General features: G+C 43.1%; 1 protein-coding gene across 3 annotated transcripts in view; it reads right to left on the reverse strand.

Annotated features, from left to right (window-relative positions):
* The window catches only part of TOM1L2 (target of myb1 like 2 membrane trafficking protein), a 61572-nt gene extending 48226 nt beyond the window's left edge, over window positions 1-13346 (reverse strand). For all 3 annotated transcript variants that reach the window (XM_082312040.1, XM_082312039.1, XM_082312041.1), the window contains exon 1: window positions 13274-13346. In XM_082312040.1, the coding sequence (XP_082168166.1) occupies window positions 13274-13325 (52 nt within the window). In that variant the 5' untranslated portion in view covers window positions 13326-13346. The remainder of the gene's footprint in view (window positions 1-13273) is intronic.
* Window positions 13347-13708: the final 362 nt, after the last annotated feature.

A 13708-nucleotide genomic window follows, 5' to 3' on the forward strand; every position in this document is an offset into this window, starting at 1 on the left:
ACCTCCCAGCACTACACTGTATTGTACAGAAATGGCCCAACAGGGCAACCTAGTCCAGGCAGTTTCTGTACTCAGATGTTGTTCATCTCGGGCACAAATGATGGTTTAATCATAGTCCTTAAAAGCATTTGGAATCTGGATCCCAAGCAGAACAGTGTGTTTCTATACAATAAAGACTTTTGTCATGAATATTCTCACTGAAGTTTTCCATCAGCAGAAATTGTTGCTGCTGATGGCATGCTCCACTGAATGACATGTGTATATAAGTTGCTCTTTCAAAACAGATGGCAGAAAGAGACTACTGCTTCTTTAAACCAAAGTGAAATCCCTCTGACTTCTTCATTCTACACAGCTTGAAAAACAAAACACAAAAACCCGCCTTCCTCCTATGTACAGTACACTCATTAAAGCTAACGTGTTGACCCATGTACCGTAAATAGCTGTCCTTCAGAGCTAGGTCATATAGCAGCAGCTCCCAGCTCATCAAGCCATTTGCATGATTCAGAGGCACTTTTCCCTAAAACTCAGCCTGCACCGCACGTTTCTTCACCTCTTTCAGCAGTGACCTTGGCCAGATGCCCATCTCACTGCAAACCCACGATATTCAAAGTGTGGTGCTACTTCACGATTGACAAACAAGGACCTGCTCACGTCAGAAATCAATACGCTAAAGCCTTCAATCAGAAATGTCAAAGCAGTTTTAAAATATACGTCCTGTATTAATGGATTTTAATGGATTCGAATGGAGATGTTTACTGTGTGATTTACTGTAGGGGAGCGACAAATCAATGTTCCTTTATGACATGTCACATCTCATGACAGACTGTCCCCTCATACTGTTGTATCGGTGGAGATGATGGCTCGCCACTTCGCAAACATCTGTGATCTATTAGGCAACACCTCCCGTAGTCTAATATTATGACACTCTGAGCGTCCATCTTTCTTCTCTAGATGAGGAGCACAAAAGCATAAATTAAAATCTTCTGGGTGACAGAATGTTCTCCCTCGGATTTGCCTTTTCTGAATTTGACTGTGACTGCTACAACTTGTCCATATGACTCGGCATGGGAGAACTTATCAGCACAAGCATTGTTTAGACAGGTCAGTGCATTGGGATGGTTACCCAAATCTCCTCCTCCTTTGACCACAGTAAGGCAGCTGGTGCTCTATACTAAATTGCACCGACATCTAGTCATTTCCAAAGGCAGAACTTGGATTGTAGCCTACTACTTGCCAAAGGGCATTTATATGGCTTTAATTTCTCCAAGGAATTTGCGTGATTGGGAGGGGCGACTACCTTCTTCCTTAACTGGGGCTACCAGTTCCTTAACTGAGAATCTCAGGTATTAAAACACTGACATACTGGATGAATAATGCCTGTTCACCAACACTAGAAATACAGAATTTCTTAATAGCTGAGTCTTTGGCTCTCCCCCAGCCCCAAAAAATGCCAGACAAAGAAACTAGCCAAAGAAGCTGAAAAAACAGTGTTCTTCCAAACACCCCTTAGTAGCCAAGAAGCTTTTCTCACCAGAAAGAGAACTCACTACAGACAACCCCAATATTCCAAAAAAGCTCTTAAACAAATATCTAATACATACACATGAATTTGTCCTAATGCCAATAAACAACTGCTAAAAAAAAATGCAGATTCCATTCATTTTATCAGCCTTAACTTACAAATCTGAGAGAAGGGGCAGCTGAAAGTAGTGATTTATTTCTCAACTTCTTCTTTAGCAAGTATGCCTAAAAGCTCTACTACAGTGGGTTTGTTATTTATAAGAACACCAGTATGACAGTTCCGTAAATAAACTGTTGCAAACTGCTTTTTAAAACATTCCCCCCCAAAATGCAGAAAAACAGTACCACACATACAAAGCAGTAGAATGTATTTGACCAGTAAGATACTACCAGGAGGTCAGAGAGAGAAAGAGGAATATTCTACACATCTGGATGCAGTTTTACCACCCAGAACTGCAGGCAGCACGGTATTACAATTTGATATCCCAACTGCACAAAATGTTGCAAGCACCATCAAGAGTGAGAAGGTGTCCTGATCTGTGAGTAGCTGCCCCGTTCAGGACTTCAACAGCACCCAGTAATTACAGGTGAGACCGAAAAAATGTCTTTATGAAAAGTTATGGATGATCAGTGTGTCAGTGAGCTATATTTGAAATCTATCAGCTCTTGATGGCTAATTTTGTACTACATGAGTAAAGCAAGTTCTAATAACTCACTTGGGACTTCACTCCAGTACTTACAAGCTACGTGCTTTTCATATTCATAAAACAAAACTAATTGCCTTTCATGGATGAAATGTTCTAAGAATTTTTAATCCACGTCAGCTGCAAACTCTAAAAATCCTTCCCCATATATTTAAAACTCCCCCTCCCACCCACTCACTCGTAACATGTTGTTTGCTGCAAACAAACTATAAGGCAAAGATAATCCATCAGGCTCCTACATTAGTATTATTTATATTATTTTTTTACAGGTTACTCCTAAAGCCAATTGCCCACACTCTCGCATGCTTAAAATAAACTGAAAACACTAATTGCATGGGGGGGGGGGGGGGAGGGAAGGCAAAATCTTTCATTCCTACAAAGAAAGCAGTTACAAGAACAAGTTTACTCCTTAGCGGCAGGATGCTACAGCAGATTTTTAAGTAAACGTTCATACACGATAATTAAAATGTGTTACAAACGAAATTAAACAAGCCTTGCAGTAGACTATTCCATGTGCATGTTCCCACACCCAGCTCTCCTATGCATCTACAACTATGAAGGTGAGAGCTGCGTCCTCTGGAAAACCACAATTATCCCACATGTAGAAGCCAACTAGACAGTGAGGAGTCTGCAGGTTTTGAGGGCTGACAGCTCACGTTTTCTAGTGTGAAATGCTTCAGTTTGCTTTTCAATTTTGCAGCCTTCCCTCACACTGCTCTACAAGATGACAGCAGGTCTGTGCAAGAGGCAGCTAGCTCCGATCCCATTCAAATTCTCCAATACCTCCGATACCTTGAAGATCAGCGTCTGGAATACACTAAGCGTCTTCACCACGGGAAGAAGGGAGAGCTGGCTCCTGTTCCACTAGGTAACAGGAATCGCTTTTGCCAATGTTGCTGTCATTGAAGGGCTCTATTGCCAGCTGCCCATTCCAACAAGCCAAGCTTGCTATGCCTGCAAAAGCTTAGCGGCTAAACACTTCCAAACGATCTTCTCAGGGAACCTGAGTGCAAATCAGGCAACAATAATAACAAGATACACGTGTGCAATTCTATCTTGTATGGGCTGAGAAATGTGTATTTCTTGGTCCTTAAAAACCCTGTTAAAAATTCTGCTCCATTTCTACGGCCCTGTTTCTCATGTGCCATTGCCATATAGCCACTGCCATATAGCCTCAAAAAGACTGATAAATAGAAAATGTAAATACCAGAAGTTTAGATCAAGTATGCAAATGCCTATTTCTGAGACCGTCATTATAATTTCCCCATAAGTCCCCATTCACCAGCTTGAGTTATCCAATCATACAACTTTGTAAATTTTTCAGGTCAGGAACTGTCCCAATACATTTCACATTCCACTGCAGTCGTCTATATTACATGATAATATTAGTGTGGCAAAATTAAAAACAACGTAAATGTATCAGGGGACTGCAGCGTACTTTTGGAAAATAACTGTATTGGTCCTTGGACAGTTAAAATTCTAACTAGAAGACAGATTTTGAGCACGGCTTACAAACAGTTTGGCTTATTTACCATATGCAGCAGGGAAGCAAATCCTAGCAAATGAAAAGGGCTGACCTAGTGCATTCTGAAAAGTGCAGATTATGGATGGGAAGGTAACTTTCCCAGTACGAATGTACATGATCTGGAATCTACAGAGAACCAGCTCTCCAGTCTTTGCTGCTTACAGCTTGTTAATCAATAACACAGAAGTCACAAGACACCGAATAACAAATACAAAACCTACTGAAGCCTTTTTGGCAGTGTGACACTGATATATGTTAGTGTAATTGCTCCTGCTTGGGAAAGCAATGAGTACCAGCAAAGGCGCTAGCCTGGCCCCATTCACTGGTGGCCAGCTGAATGACTGAGCTTCACCAGCTCTGGCTGAGGTTAGCCTCTCCTGGGCATTCCCTTATGCTTCTGCGTGAATCAAGACTTTCTCAATTTCTTTTGGGTTTTATGTTCATGTACACCGTGCACGTCCTTCCTCTGAGCCAAGCAGCAGCTTCCTAAGCAACCAACAACAGTATAATGATGCCTTTTATGAAAGAGTGCCCTTTAGAGGTGTAAAGCTTGCCTGTGCAAGGCTGCACTGTTTCAGCTCTCTCCTGGTGATCATCAACGGCCTGGAGATGATTCTGCAAGCCAGCATGCAAACTAAGGTTTGCTTTAAGGGATGCTATACGTGAAATACCTCATTAGCTGCAGCAAGACTCAAGGCTAATACCCTTTAAGGAACCTGGTTGGAAGAGGGATTTTTCGTTACTCACTGTCTATGCCAAGTCATTGGCATAGATGGGGATTTTAAAGGCAGTTTTAATTATAGCAGGTAAAACCCACATGTGATCAAACTGCAGTGTCAGAAAACCACCAGAACTGAACACTGACCCATTTGGGTTGTTTGCTGAACTTTAATCACTTTCCAAGTCTGACAGCTGCTCAAACTTAATTGCTCATTACACTTGTAAATAAAAACTGATCTCACTCTCTGATTAGCCAACCATCTTATAGTTGCCATAACAACTTCTTGTCTAATAAGTGATTTCAGATTTACCATTATTTGTACTAGCAGAAAATTTCACAAAGGTCTGAGATCGCTCTTTTCACTAAAATACCCTTCTAATTAGAAGAACTGAAAATCAGTAGAGAAAGGGCAGCTCAAAGACAATGAAAAACAAGCTATTTACTACAACAGCTTAAACATGAGATAAGGGTACCCCGAAACCAAATAGATGCCAGATCCTGCTTAACTCCTACCTTTCACTATCAATCATCTTACTATCATACCTATATCCCATAACAACTGTTCAGAAAAATACTAGACAGCATTCAGGCAATAACTGGTCACAATGGGGAGACTGATTTTAAGATTCACTCCAGATGAAATACTCCAGTACAGTTTGCAAATTTTCTCTCCTAATCTTAAATTAGGAACCAATTAACTGGTTAAATTCCTTAACACTGTTAACTGATAGGAGCACTTTTTGGTGAACGCTGAGGAGTTCAGATTCTCAACGGTGCCATATAAAAGAAGGAAGAGCGTTTGTACTGAGCCCAACAGATGTCCATTGCATCAACTGCAATAAAAGATGTTTTGGAAGGAAGACCTACAATATAATATCTCATTTCTGGATCACCTCAGTCAAAAACTTACTTCGGGCTTGACTTTTTGGACAGAATTACTAATTAAAGCCTTGCAGATGTCTGGGAAAAAAAAAAATCTGTATTTCAGTAAGTATTTGGTCATCATAGCTTAAGTAAAATGCCTCTGTTAAACCATAAAGACGTATTTGTTAGTCTGAGAAGACAAAGTGATTGGAAGCTATCAAATACCACCAGCCTGTAGGCCAAGTACAGCATAAAGACCTTCCAAAATGTGCTGGCAAAGCTGCTGAAGCTTGCAACTTATTTAATCTGCTCAAGGTAGCTTTTTGTGTGTATAGGCAAGGAAGGATGCCCTTTTCCTTCCAAAAGGAAAATAAATGCAGAAAGCTATAATTGAGACAAAACTGAAGTTTAAAAAAAAGTCAGGAAATACCAGATTTTAAAAAAGGAGTTCTTCTGCATTTTCTCATCTATGCAAGAAATGTGAATTTTTTGTTATTTGGGTCAAATACAAAGCTGGGCACACTTCTTGCAGTAGATGTATCCCATGAAACTACAAAGGATGCAACATGTCCAAGTTAACAATATCCTCAACATTCCTGACCACATTTGGGATGTAACAAAGTCTTTCTTGCCTTAAGAGATAAGAAACCAATGCTCTGCAAAGTTATTGGGGTTCAAACACAGTTTATAACACCAGTCTGTGCCTTCACTTTGTGTACATTTTCTTTGATCTGAATTTGAACAAAGAATTTCTTCCCAAAGTAATCTAACCCAGAAGGGTTCTGAGGACCAGCTGGGGAACAGACTGGCTTACTCTTAAAGAATACGCAGGCTTACAAGCTAACCAAACTATTCAACAGGTTTTCTTCTCATTTTTGAGTCTTCTGATGCTCTCTGAGACTATGCTGCAAACGCGGAGCTGTCAAAGGGTTTCTGTGAACTGAGAGATACAGAGGCACAGATAAATAGTCCATACGTAGCCATGCCAGGAATTACCCAAGCACAGACAGGGTATATACATACATGGACTTTTTTCCTTCCCTAATCCTTAGTTTTGAATGAGTCACTACATTACAGGGCCTACCTCATAATTCTGCCAGGTACAGAATAGTCATAGAGTGTATATTTAAATTTAAAGACAGTGCTGCCACTAACAGACTGGCTGAATTTATTTGCATCTCCCCTTCTAGAGCAACTGGAAGAGTACCTACAGATTGGAAGATCTGGCTCCATGAGTTATGTAAAGACATGATTACCTGTACCAAAGGACCTACTCCTAAGGGAAGCGAGACCAGGCTCTAGCAAAGCCTTCCGACCAGCGTCTTTTGTGCTCAAGAATCATCAATTTTAAAAGAGCCCTTTACTATTGACGATAACTGAAACAAATGAGCAAAGCAATCATGGAGAACTGTCAGCAGAATGACTAAGCAAATATGGAAGATAAGGCTTACCTACCCTAGATAGGATTTTTATACTCAGCAACAAGTTTCTTTTACGTAGAAAACTAGTAATTCCCCAGGTGGATGCAAATAAGAAAATGGAAAACTCGTTCTGGATGATCCGTGCAGACTCATCATATGGGGAAAAAACTGTGTCATGCAGGCTGGCCCTTCGGGTCACTTCCTAACTTCTCAAGGCTCTTTCTCCCCTGTGTTCTCCAAACTTTTATGCTTTTTATTGCCTATACATTGCACAGATTTTGAAACCAAAACACAAAGTGCGAAATGATTTATCCAGAGTCAAATATGAAATACCAGATGAGGAAGGAGATAGCCAGGCCAACCCTGAAGAGCATCAGCCCTGCAGGTACTATGCAGTGTCCTTCCCCATGAACCATCATCTCACCAAAATTTTTGGAACAACTGCTGCTGTTCCTCCACCGACCATTACCACCGATGATACTACCAGATGCCTTGATCACCTTCAAAAAACGCTTAATTATAAACTCAACATAGTTGACAAAATCAAAGGAAAGTCTGACTAATTTAAAAATGTTCTTAGTTCAACTGAGGAAAACACACAATACTTTTTTTTTTGGTGAAAATTGTTTTGGATGAAATATGAAATCAGTTGGAAGGGTCTGTGGGGATTTTCTAACTGTGTGTCTTTAGTCAAGCATGTTTTAAATGTGCGGTTTAATAAATCTGCCGAGTACATGAACAGAGCAGTATCAATCTGGGAACGAGCTGTCCTCACACAGCAACCTCTCACATATAGATTTATATTAGAAGCATATGGAATATACATTTAAGCGTACTGTGCTGGAAGAGATAAAACTGCATTACTCAAAAATACATGCTATAATACCTCCATGAACTACAATCTGCTTTTGTGCCTATAAAATAAATCCAGTCTCAGAAACCTAGTATTAAATGGTATTATACTAATTATCCAGCTTCACACATGTATGTAGTTTCTCCAAGTTGCCAGATTCATGACTCAATATTTATTTGCTCCTTTAAAAGCAAAGATATCCATTTTAATATTTCATGGAGATTTTCCTTACAACATAATCCATTGTCACGAAGTGAAAGCAGATCCAAATAATCTTCTAAAACTAAAAGCATTTTATCAGACTCTCTTTTGCATGACTAGCACAATTCTATATGAACAGTGGGGGGCTGGATTTTAAATGACTGACCAGCTACAACAGTACCTATAAATGTACTTAAACTCTGAGGAGAGCACTTTTTGTGCCCTCTTCACTGTGGGAAAAGACAAAATTCATCTTTTTGATGCTGTGGGCATCTGATAGCAAGAAAAGTTACTGCTACCTTGTACTGAGAAGAGCTTCCCCTAGAAAAGGGCACAATACTTCAGTGGTTATGGGTAAACGCAAAGGAGTTTTTATTTTATTATAATGCAATTAATGAAAAGATAGATGATTCAGACCCCAACAGCATGCTGCAAACCCGTAATTTTATTGGTACCAGATCCTAAGATTACGGCGTGCACTTTAAACACTGAATTCTGGCATTGGGAAAAGGTTTGTCTTTAAAAAAGTGTTTTACTTGCAGCACAGCAAAGTAGTAAGTTTACTCTGAAGGGAACTTAGGCAAATTGTGTATGTGGACAAGAAAGCCTGGGTTAATTCCTCCTGCAGGATTACCATGGGCTGCTCGCTGTAATACATCTCTCTATTCCTGCATGTAACCATCAACTCATTTATTTAGGAACCATTTTTATTCGAAGACTCATAAAATCTTAAGATACAAGAAACCTGAAGAAAGGTCTTAAGTGCTTCTTATGGAAAGGAAAATAAAAAGGTGTTTATACACCCTTGAAGCTGAGGCATTTTCTCATCTTAAAAAAAGAGGGGGGAACAAAACAGCAGCTCTGGAAACAGACTCTGTCCACCATATTTATTATCAATTTAACAGCCTTGAATGGAAACTGCAAGTGCTTTGATAAAAATCAATTGAAAAGCTGTCTGCCTCACTGTTGCTTCAATAAAGTGCCTCTGTATCTTTCACTGAAACCTTGTTTTTGTAGCCTCCTTAAACAATACCCTGTATTAAATCACTGCACTGTGCCTCCTCCAAAAACAGACTCCAAGGAAAGTGTCCAGACCAGCACCCCTCATTCAAACTTCCCTTCACCAACAGGGACCAGGGATGTAAACCAGCATCGCCTGATCAACACCCACACCCCCAGTTATGCAGGACACCTTAATTGCTACTATATAGTTAAAAATTCACTTTCGGGTCTCTGTGCATTTAACTCAGGTGCTGGACCTCTCTCCCTGGAGGTCTTGGCTCCAAGTCAAGCCGACTTCAGGCTGCAGCACAAATGGCTGACTTCAGCAGCACACACAGCCCTGACCACAGCCCTTACCAAAATGGACCTCGACGCTCCCGTCCAACACGCCGTGAGGAGTCCATTTCACACATCACTGCCCCAGCTCAGCCCTTTGCACCTGAGGGAGCCAGGGGTGCCAGCAGCAAGACTTGATTTGGATTCAAACAAATAAACACTCTCCTGAAGCCTTCGCAAAATCTCCAGAGTAAAAAAAAAAAATACTACAAAATGTAACTGGTTTTACTGTGTCCTCATGTGTAAGCCATATGGCCTATTTCAAATAGGCAGAATGAGCAAAAAAAGTCACCAGTAGTCCACATTCTTGTAATTCAATCAGCTTTAATGTTTTCGCTAACCTACGGTAAGGGTATTTGTTCTAATAACCTTGAATAGAGTGGTGACACTTTAAAGATGGCTCCCTTGAACAAAGAAAGATAAAAACGCAATTTACGGCAGGATGTTGAATCTCAAGGCAAATTCCCGCTACTGTAAATTGCAGCTTTTTCCCCAGGCCAGCCCCTCGCCAGATAGCAAGCAGTCTGTCTTTGCCATTTTACTACACATCTTCCTGTACTTCTCCTCCTCACTGGTCAGGAGTATTCTTCAAAATAGTCCTCCTCTAAGGATCTAGTCTATAGTATTTACAGCATTAGCTGGAAAAAATAAACAGTTCAGTTGTACGGACTGTGCCAACACTCAAATGCCACAAAGGATCTTGTCAGCCCGGACATACTCAGCAGCCTGCGAAACCCGTGGCACCCAATTCCACCCTCTAGACTCTTGCCAGCTTTCACAAAGACCTTCTCCAGGGCTGGTGGCACGACCACCCCTCAGCTGGCCAGAGCCACGCAGCACAAGCTGTCAGTGAAAGCTCCAGTGCCTCCCCAGGCTCCACGTCCAGCATTGCCGACGGCTGCTGGATTCACCAGGCACCGAGCACGCAGCACCGGTTAAAAGTACCAGCAGCACATCAGCCTCCACATACAACCCCCGCCCAGGGATCTTCTTGAGGAGGCCTGCTAGGAAGCCCTGGCCACCAACAAAACCGACATTGTGAAGGGACCACGAAGACTTCTTGTAAGTCCTGCGGGATGCTGAAAAGCACTGTTTCCTCACAGAGCCTTTGAGAAGTAATGGATTCTGCCACATAATCCTGCATGAGATTTTTAGCTTATATGGAAAATGGTGCTGTTACCCACTTCCCTTCACTGCAACCTCCGGGTAAAAAGCAATATGGATTGGGCAAAATGGGCCTTAATTTCAGGAATCTCCTAGGCATACCGCAGCAGCTGACTGCCTTCCGCACAACAGCCCTGTCAAAAAAACACCGCCTCTGCTTGGGAGGGGACCTTGCTAGAGACATAAGGACAGTTTAGTGTCCACGGGTCAACCAAAGTACTAAAGAAAAATTAAGTCAGGTTTGTAATTAGTAGCCATGGTGGTCTTTTATACAGTTTCTGTTATTTGACCGCTGGGAACCAAAAAGAGGCTGCCATATAAGCCCATTGCCAAAAATCAGGTAGCTTTCAGCGATGAGGAACCTGGCTGCCATTGAAACTGGCACTTTAGATGCAGGAGACTCTATCCATCTCCATTACAAATCCTCTGAGCTCATCCTAGCATTACTTTCCCACATTAAGCAAAAGAGTTAACATAAAAAGCCTGTCTAGCTTCAGACATTATCCAGATAAAGAGAAGGAGAAAAGAGAAAATCACTTGTATTACCTCTCTCAGTTCTCCCCAAACCTTTTCTGACATCTTTGTTCTTTCAGACCTGGCATTTATCTGAAGACATTGTCTAGCCCTAATTAAATCTTCACGTGAACCACTGCTACTTCCTGGCAGAGAACATGCATTCTTGGTGTGCTGATGGACCTACATAATTTTCTGCACTTCTCCCTTATGGTGAGTGTTAGGCCTTACTTGAAAACATCACAACTGTGTTCAACACAATATGTTTAAACAGAAATACAAAATTATTCAGTTTCGTTTAAAGAATGAAGAGAAACATAAGTGAAAATCATATTCCACAAGCTCATTGAAAAAAAACCTGTGGAAAAACTGGGCAAATAGCACTGTCTGAGAACAAGGCATGCTTTTGTTTTACTAGGATTACTGGCAGTGATATGAGAAGCAGAAAAATTTTTATTCCAAAATAAAATCTGCAGCTATCTCTTCCCCCCAGGGATGAAAAAACATTCTTTAAGTGCAGCTGAATTTTGCATTAAGGGAAGTTGCATTATAAACCCCTCACACACACCTAACCTTATCTGATGAAAGCAGCTCCTTCAGAGCTTTGTGTTCGAAGCCTCTAAGTTGGCAGCGACTGCTCATGCAAAGAGAGCAAGGGGATGCAAGAGCTATGAAAATCCTTGCACTCCAGAGTTAGAAAGGCAGAAGGCTAGAAAAGCAAATTTTACTGCTAACACCCCCAACAATTCTTAAGTCTTAAGGGAAGCCCCTTTAAACCACTTACTGATGCTAAAAGAAACTGATAACAAACAGACGAGAAATTATTGCCTTCTCTTAACAACGCTCATTGTAGAAGGCTTGTCCAAGCAGCAAAGCAGCCAGCTGTCCTGGCAGATGTGGTCAGATGGCCAAACACAACGAAGCAAATTCACTTTAAAATCATGTTTAATGTTCACTGTTCTCGTTATTATCCTCCAACTCTCTGCACTTCTCTCCCTAAGCAGAAGAAATAAACACCCCAGATGGCTAAAGAAAAACAGCAAGCTATACATATGCTCCATATAGTCTGACAAAGCAAGAGTCCAGCCATCTTCAAAGCACAGTGCAAGACTTACCCGTTTAAGGGCCTTTTAGCTCTACAAGGGGGTGTCTCTGCACATGTGGGTGAGGCAACTACTATAAAAGAACTTCTGGATTTTGAGGCCACGACAACGTACTCTGCAAAATTTTTCCACATTAATTTCACAAGTCTTCCATCATTCCATAAATTAATGTAGAATAGCTACAGACTAGACTATACATAGCTATACATTATACTATATATAAGCCCTAAATAAGGCATTAGAATTACTGTTGCTTATGAAACAAATCAAGGAAACTATGAGCATGGCTTCACTGGAGAGGGGTGCTAGTGCAAGTGCATTCAACTGAACATTGCTTTGGCTTCTGGGACCATACGCCACCGTCCCCGCACTGCAGGAACCTGAGCCAGTCTGTTGTTCTTTCCCACCACAATGTGAGAGGTTTTGTATTTCTTCAAGGCCTAAGAGAAGAAAGCAGGAGGCAATGACAGCCCACCCAGCCATAGGCAAGTTATAAAACTCTGTAGAAGTGGCCCGCAGGCTTTCTCCTGTGGCCCTGGCAACACAGACCAAAACCACACATGCCACAATTGAGAGTGAACACATCTGTGGGAGGGAGGGAGTAGACACAGCAACCCAGGAAGGACTTGGCTAGCCGCACAGTGAAAGCATACTCAAAATAACCTGCCTAATGTCACCAAAGCATTAGCAAAACCACAATTCAAGCTCTGGGCTGAAAACAGAGCACATGCTTGTATCTCTAAACCATGTCACCCTCCCTGCATATCCACAGGTCCAGGAAGATTTCAACATTTTGGGAAAAACGTGGCTGAACAGCAGGGCTGCTCTGTAACAAGGCGCTCACATGCAGGAAAAGGAGCTGGGGGATGCAACAACTTTCCTTCATCCATCAACCATCTTGAAGTGGAGTCGCTCCTTCCTCGTGGCAAACAGTCTGCCCGAAGCTACCGCTACTCCCACGGCCCTCTGCTACCCATAGAGCCCTCCACGACCCACACTAACCCCCAGAGACCCCAATAAGGCCTACAGCACCCACCAACCCCAAAAGCCACCCACCACCTCTAGAGCCCCCGCTAGCCCCAGAGGCTCTCCCATACCTCCAGAGCCCCCCACAACCCCAAGACCTCCACTAAGCCCCACAGCCGCCCCCCCCCCCCCCCCCCGGCTCCAGAGCGGCCCGCGGGCCCTCACAGACCCCCCACCCCCTCCACAGCACCTCACCGACTCCCGGAGCCCCCCGGTGCCTCCGGAGCTCCCCGCTACCTGGAGCCCCCCACCCTCTCCAGAGGCCCGGCTGGCTCTCCGGGTCCCCCCGGAGCCCTCTGCACCCCCCGGGCCGCCTTACCGAGGCTCTGCCCCACCGGGGTGCTGAACGGGTTCCCCAGCAGAAACTCCATCTTGGGATGACAACAAACAGCAGCCCGGCGACCCCCCCCTCCCCCACCCCGCCCTGACTGACACCCGCGCACACCAACCGCAGCTTGCTCTGCCAAGCGTGGCCCGCCTCCTTGCATTCGATTGGGCGGTGGCTGGACGCCCCGTGGAGTCATAGGTTAAGGAGCGTGCCTATCACTGTCAAGTGAGGGGCCCGCCCTCGCGGTAGTCCCGGCCCTTCCCACGCCCTCCGGTTGATGGACAGCAGGGACACGGTTATTGGCATTCTCCATTGGGCAACAGCCAAACCATTCTCCAATGCTATTGGGCAAGAGAAACGTCAATCACACGAGCCTCCTCCCGCCCCAAGGGCACGGTGCCAGCGCTGATTGGCTGACACGGATTT

This window comes from Platalea leucorodia, assembly GCF_965183815.1.
Source record: "Platalea leucorodia genome assembly, chromosome: 5".
In the NCBI taxonomy this organism is placed as follows: Eukaryota; Metazoa; Chordata; class Aves; order Pelecaniformes; family Threskiornithidae; genus Platalea; species Platalea leucorodia.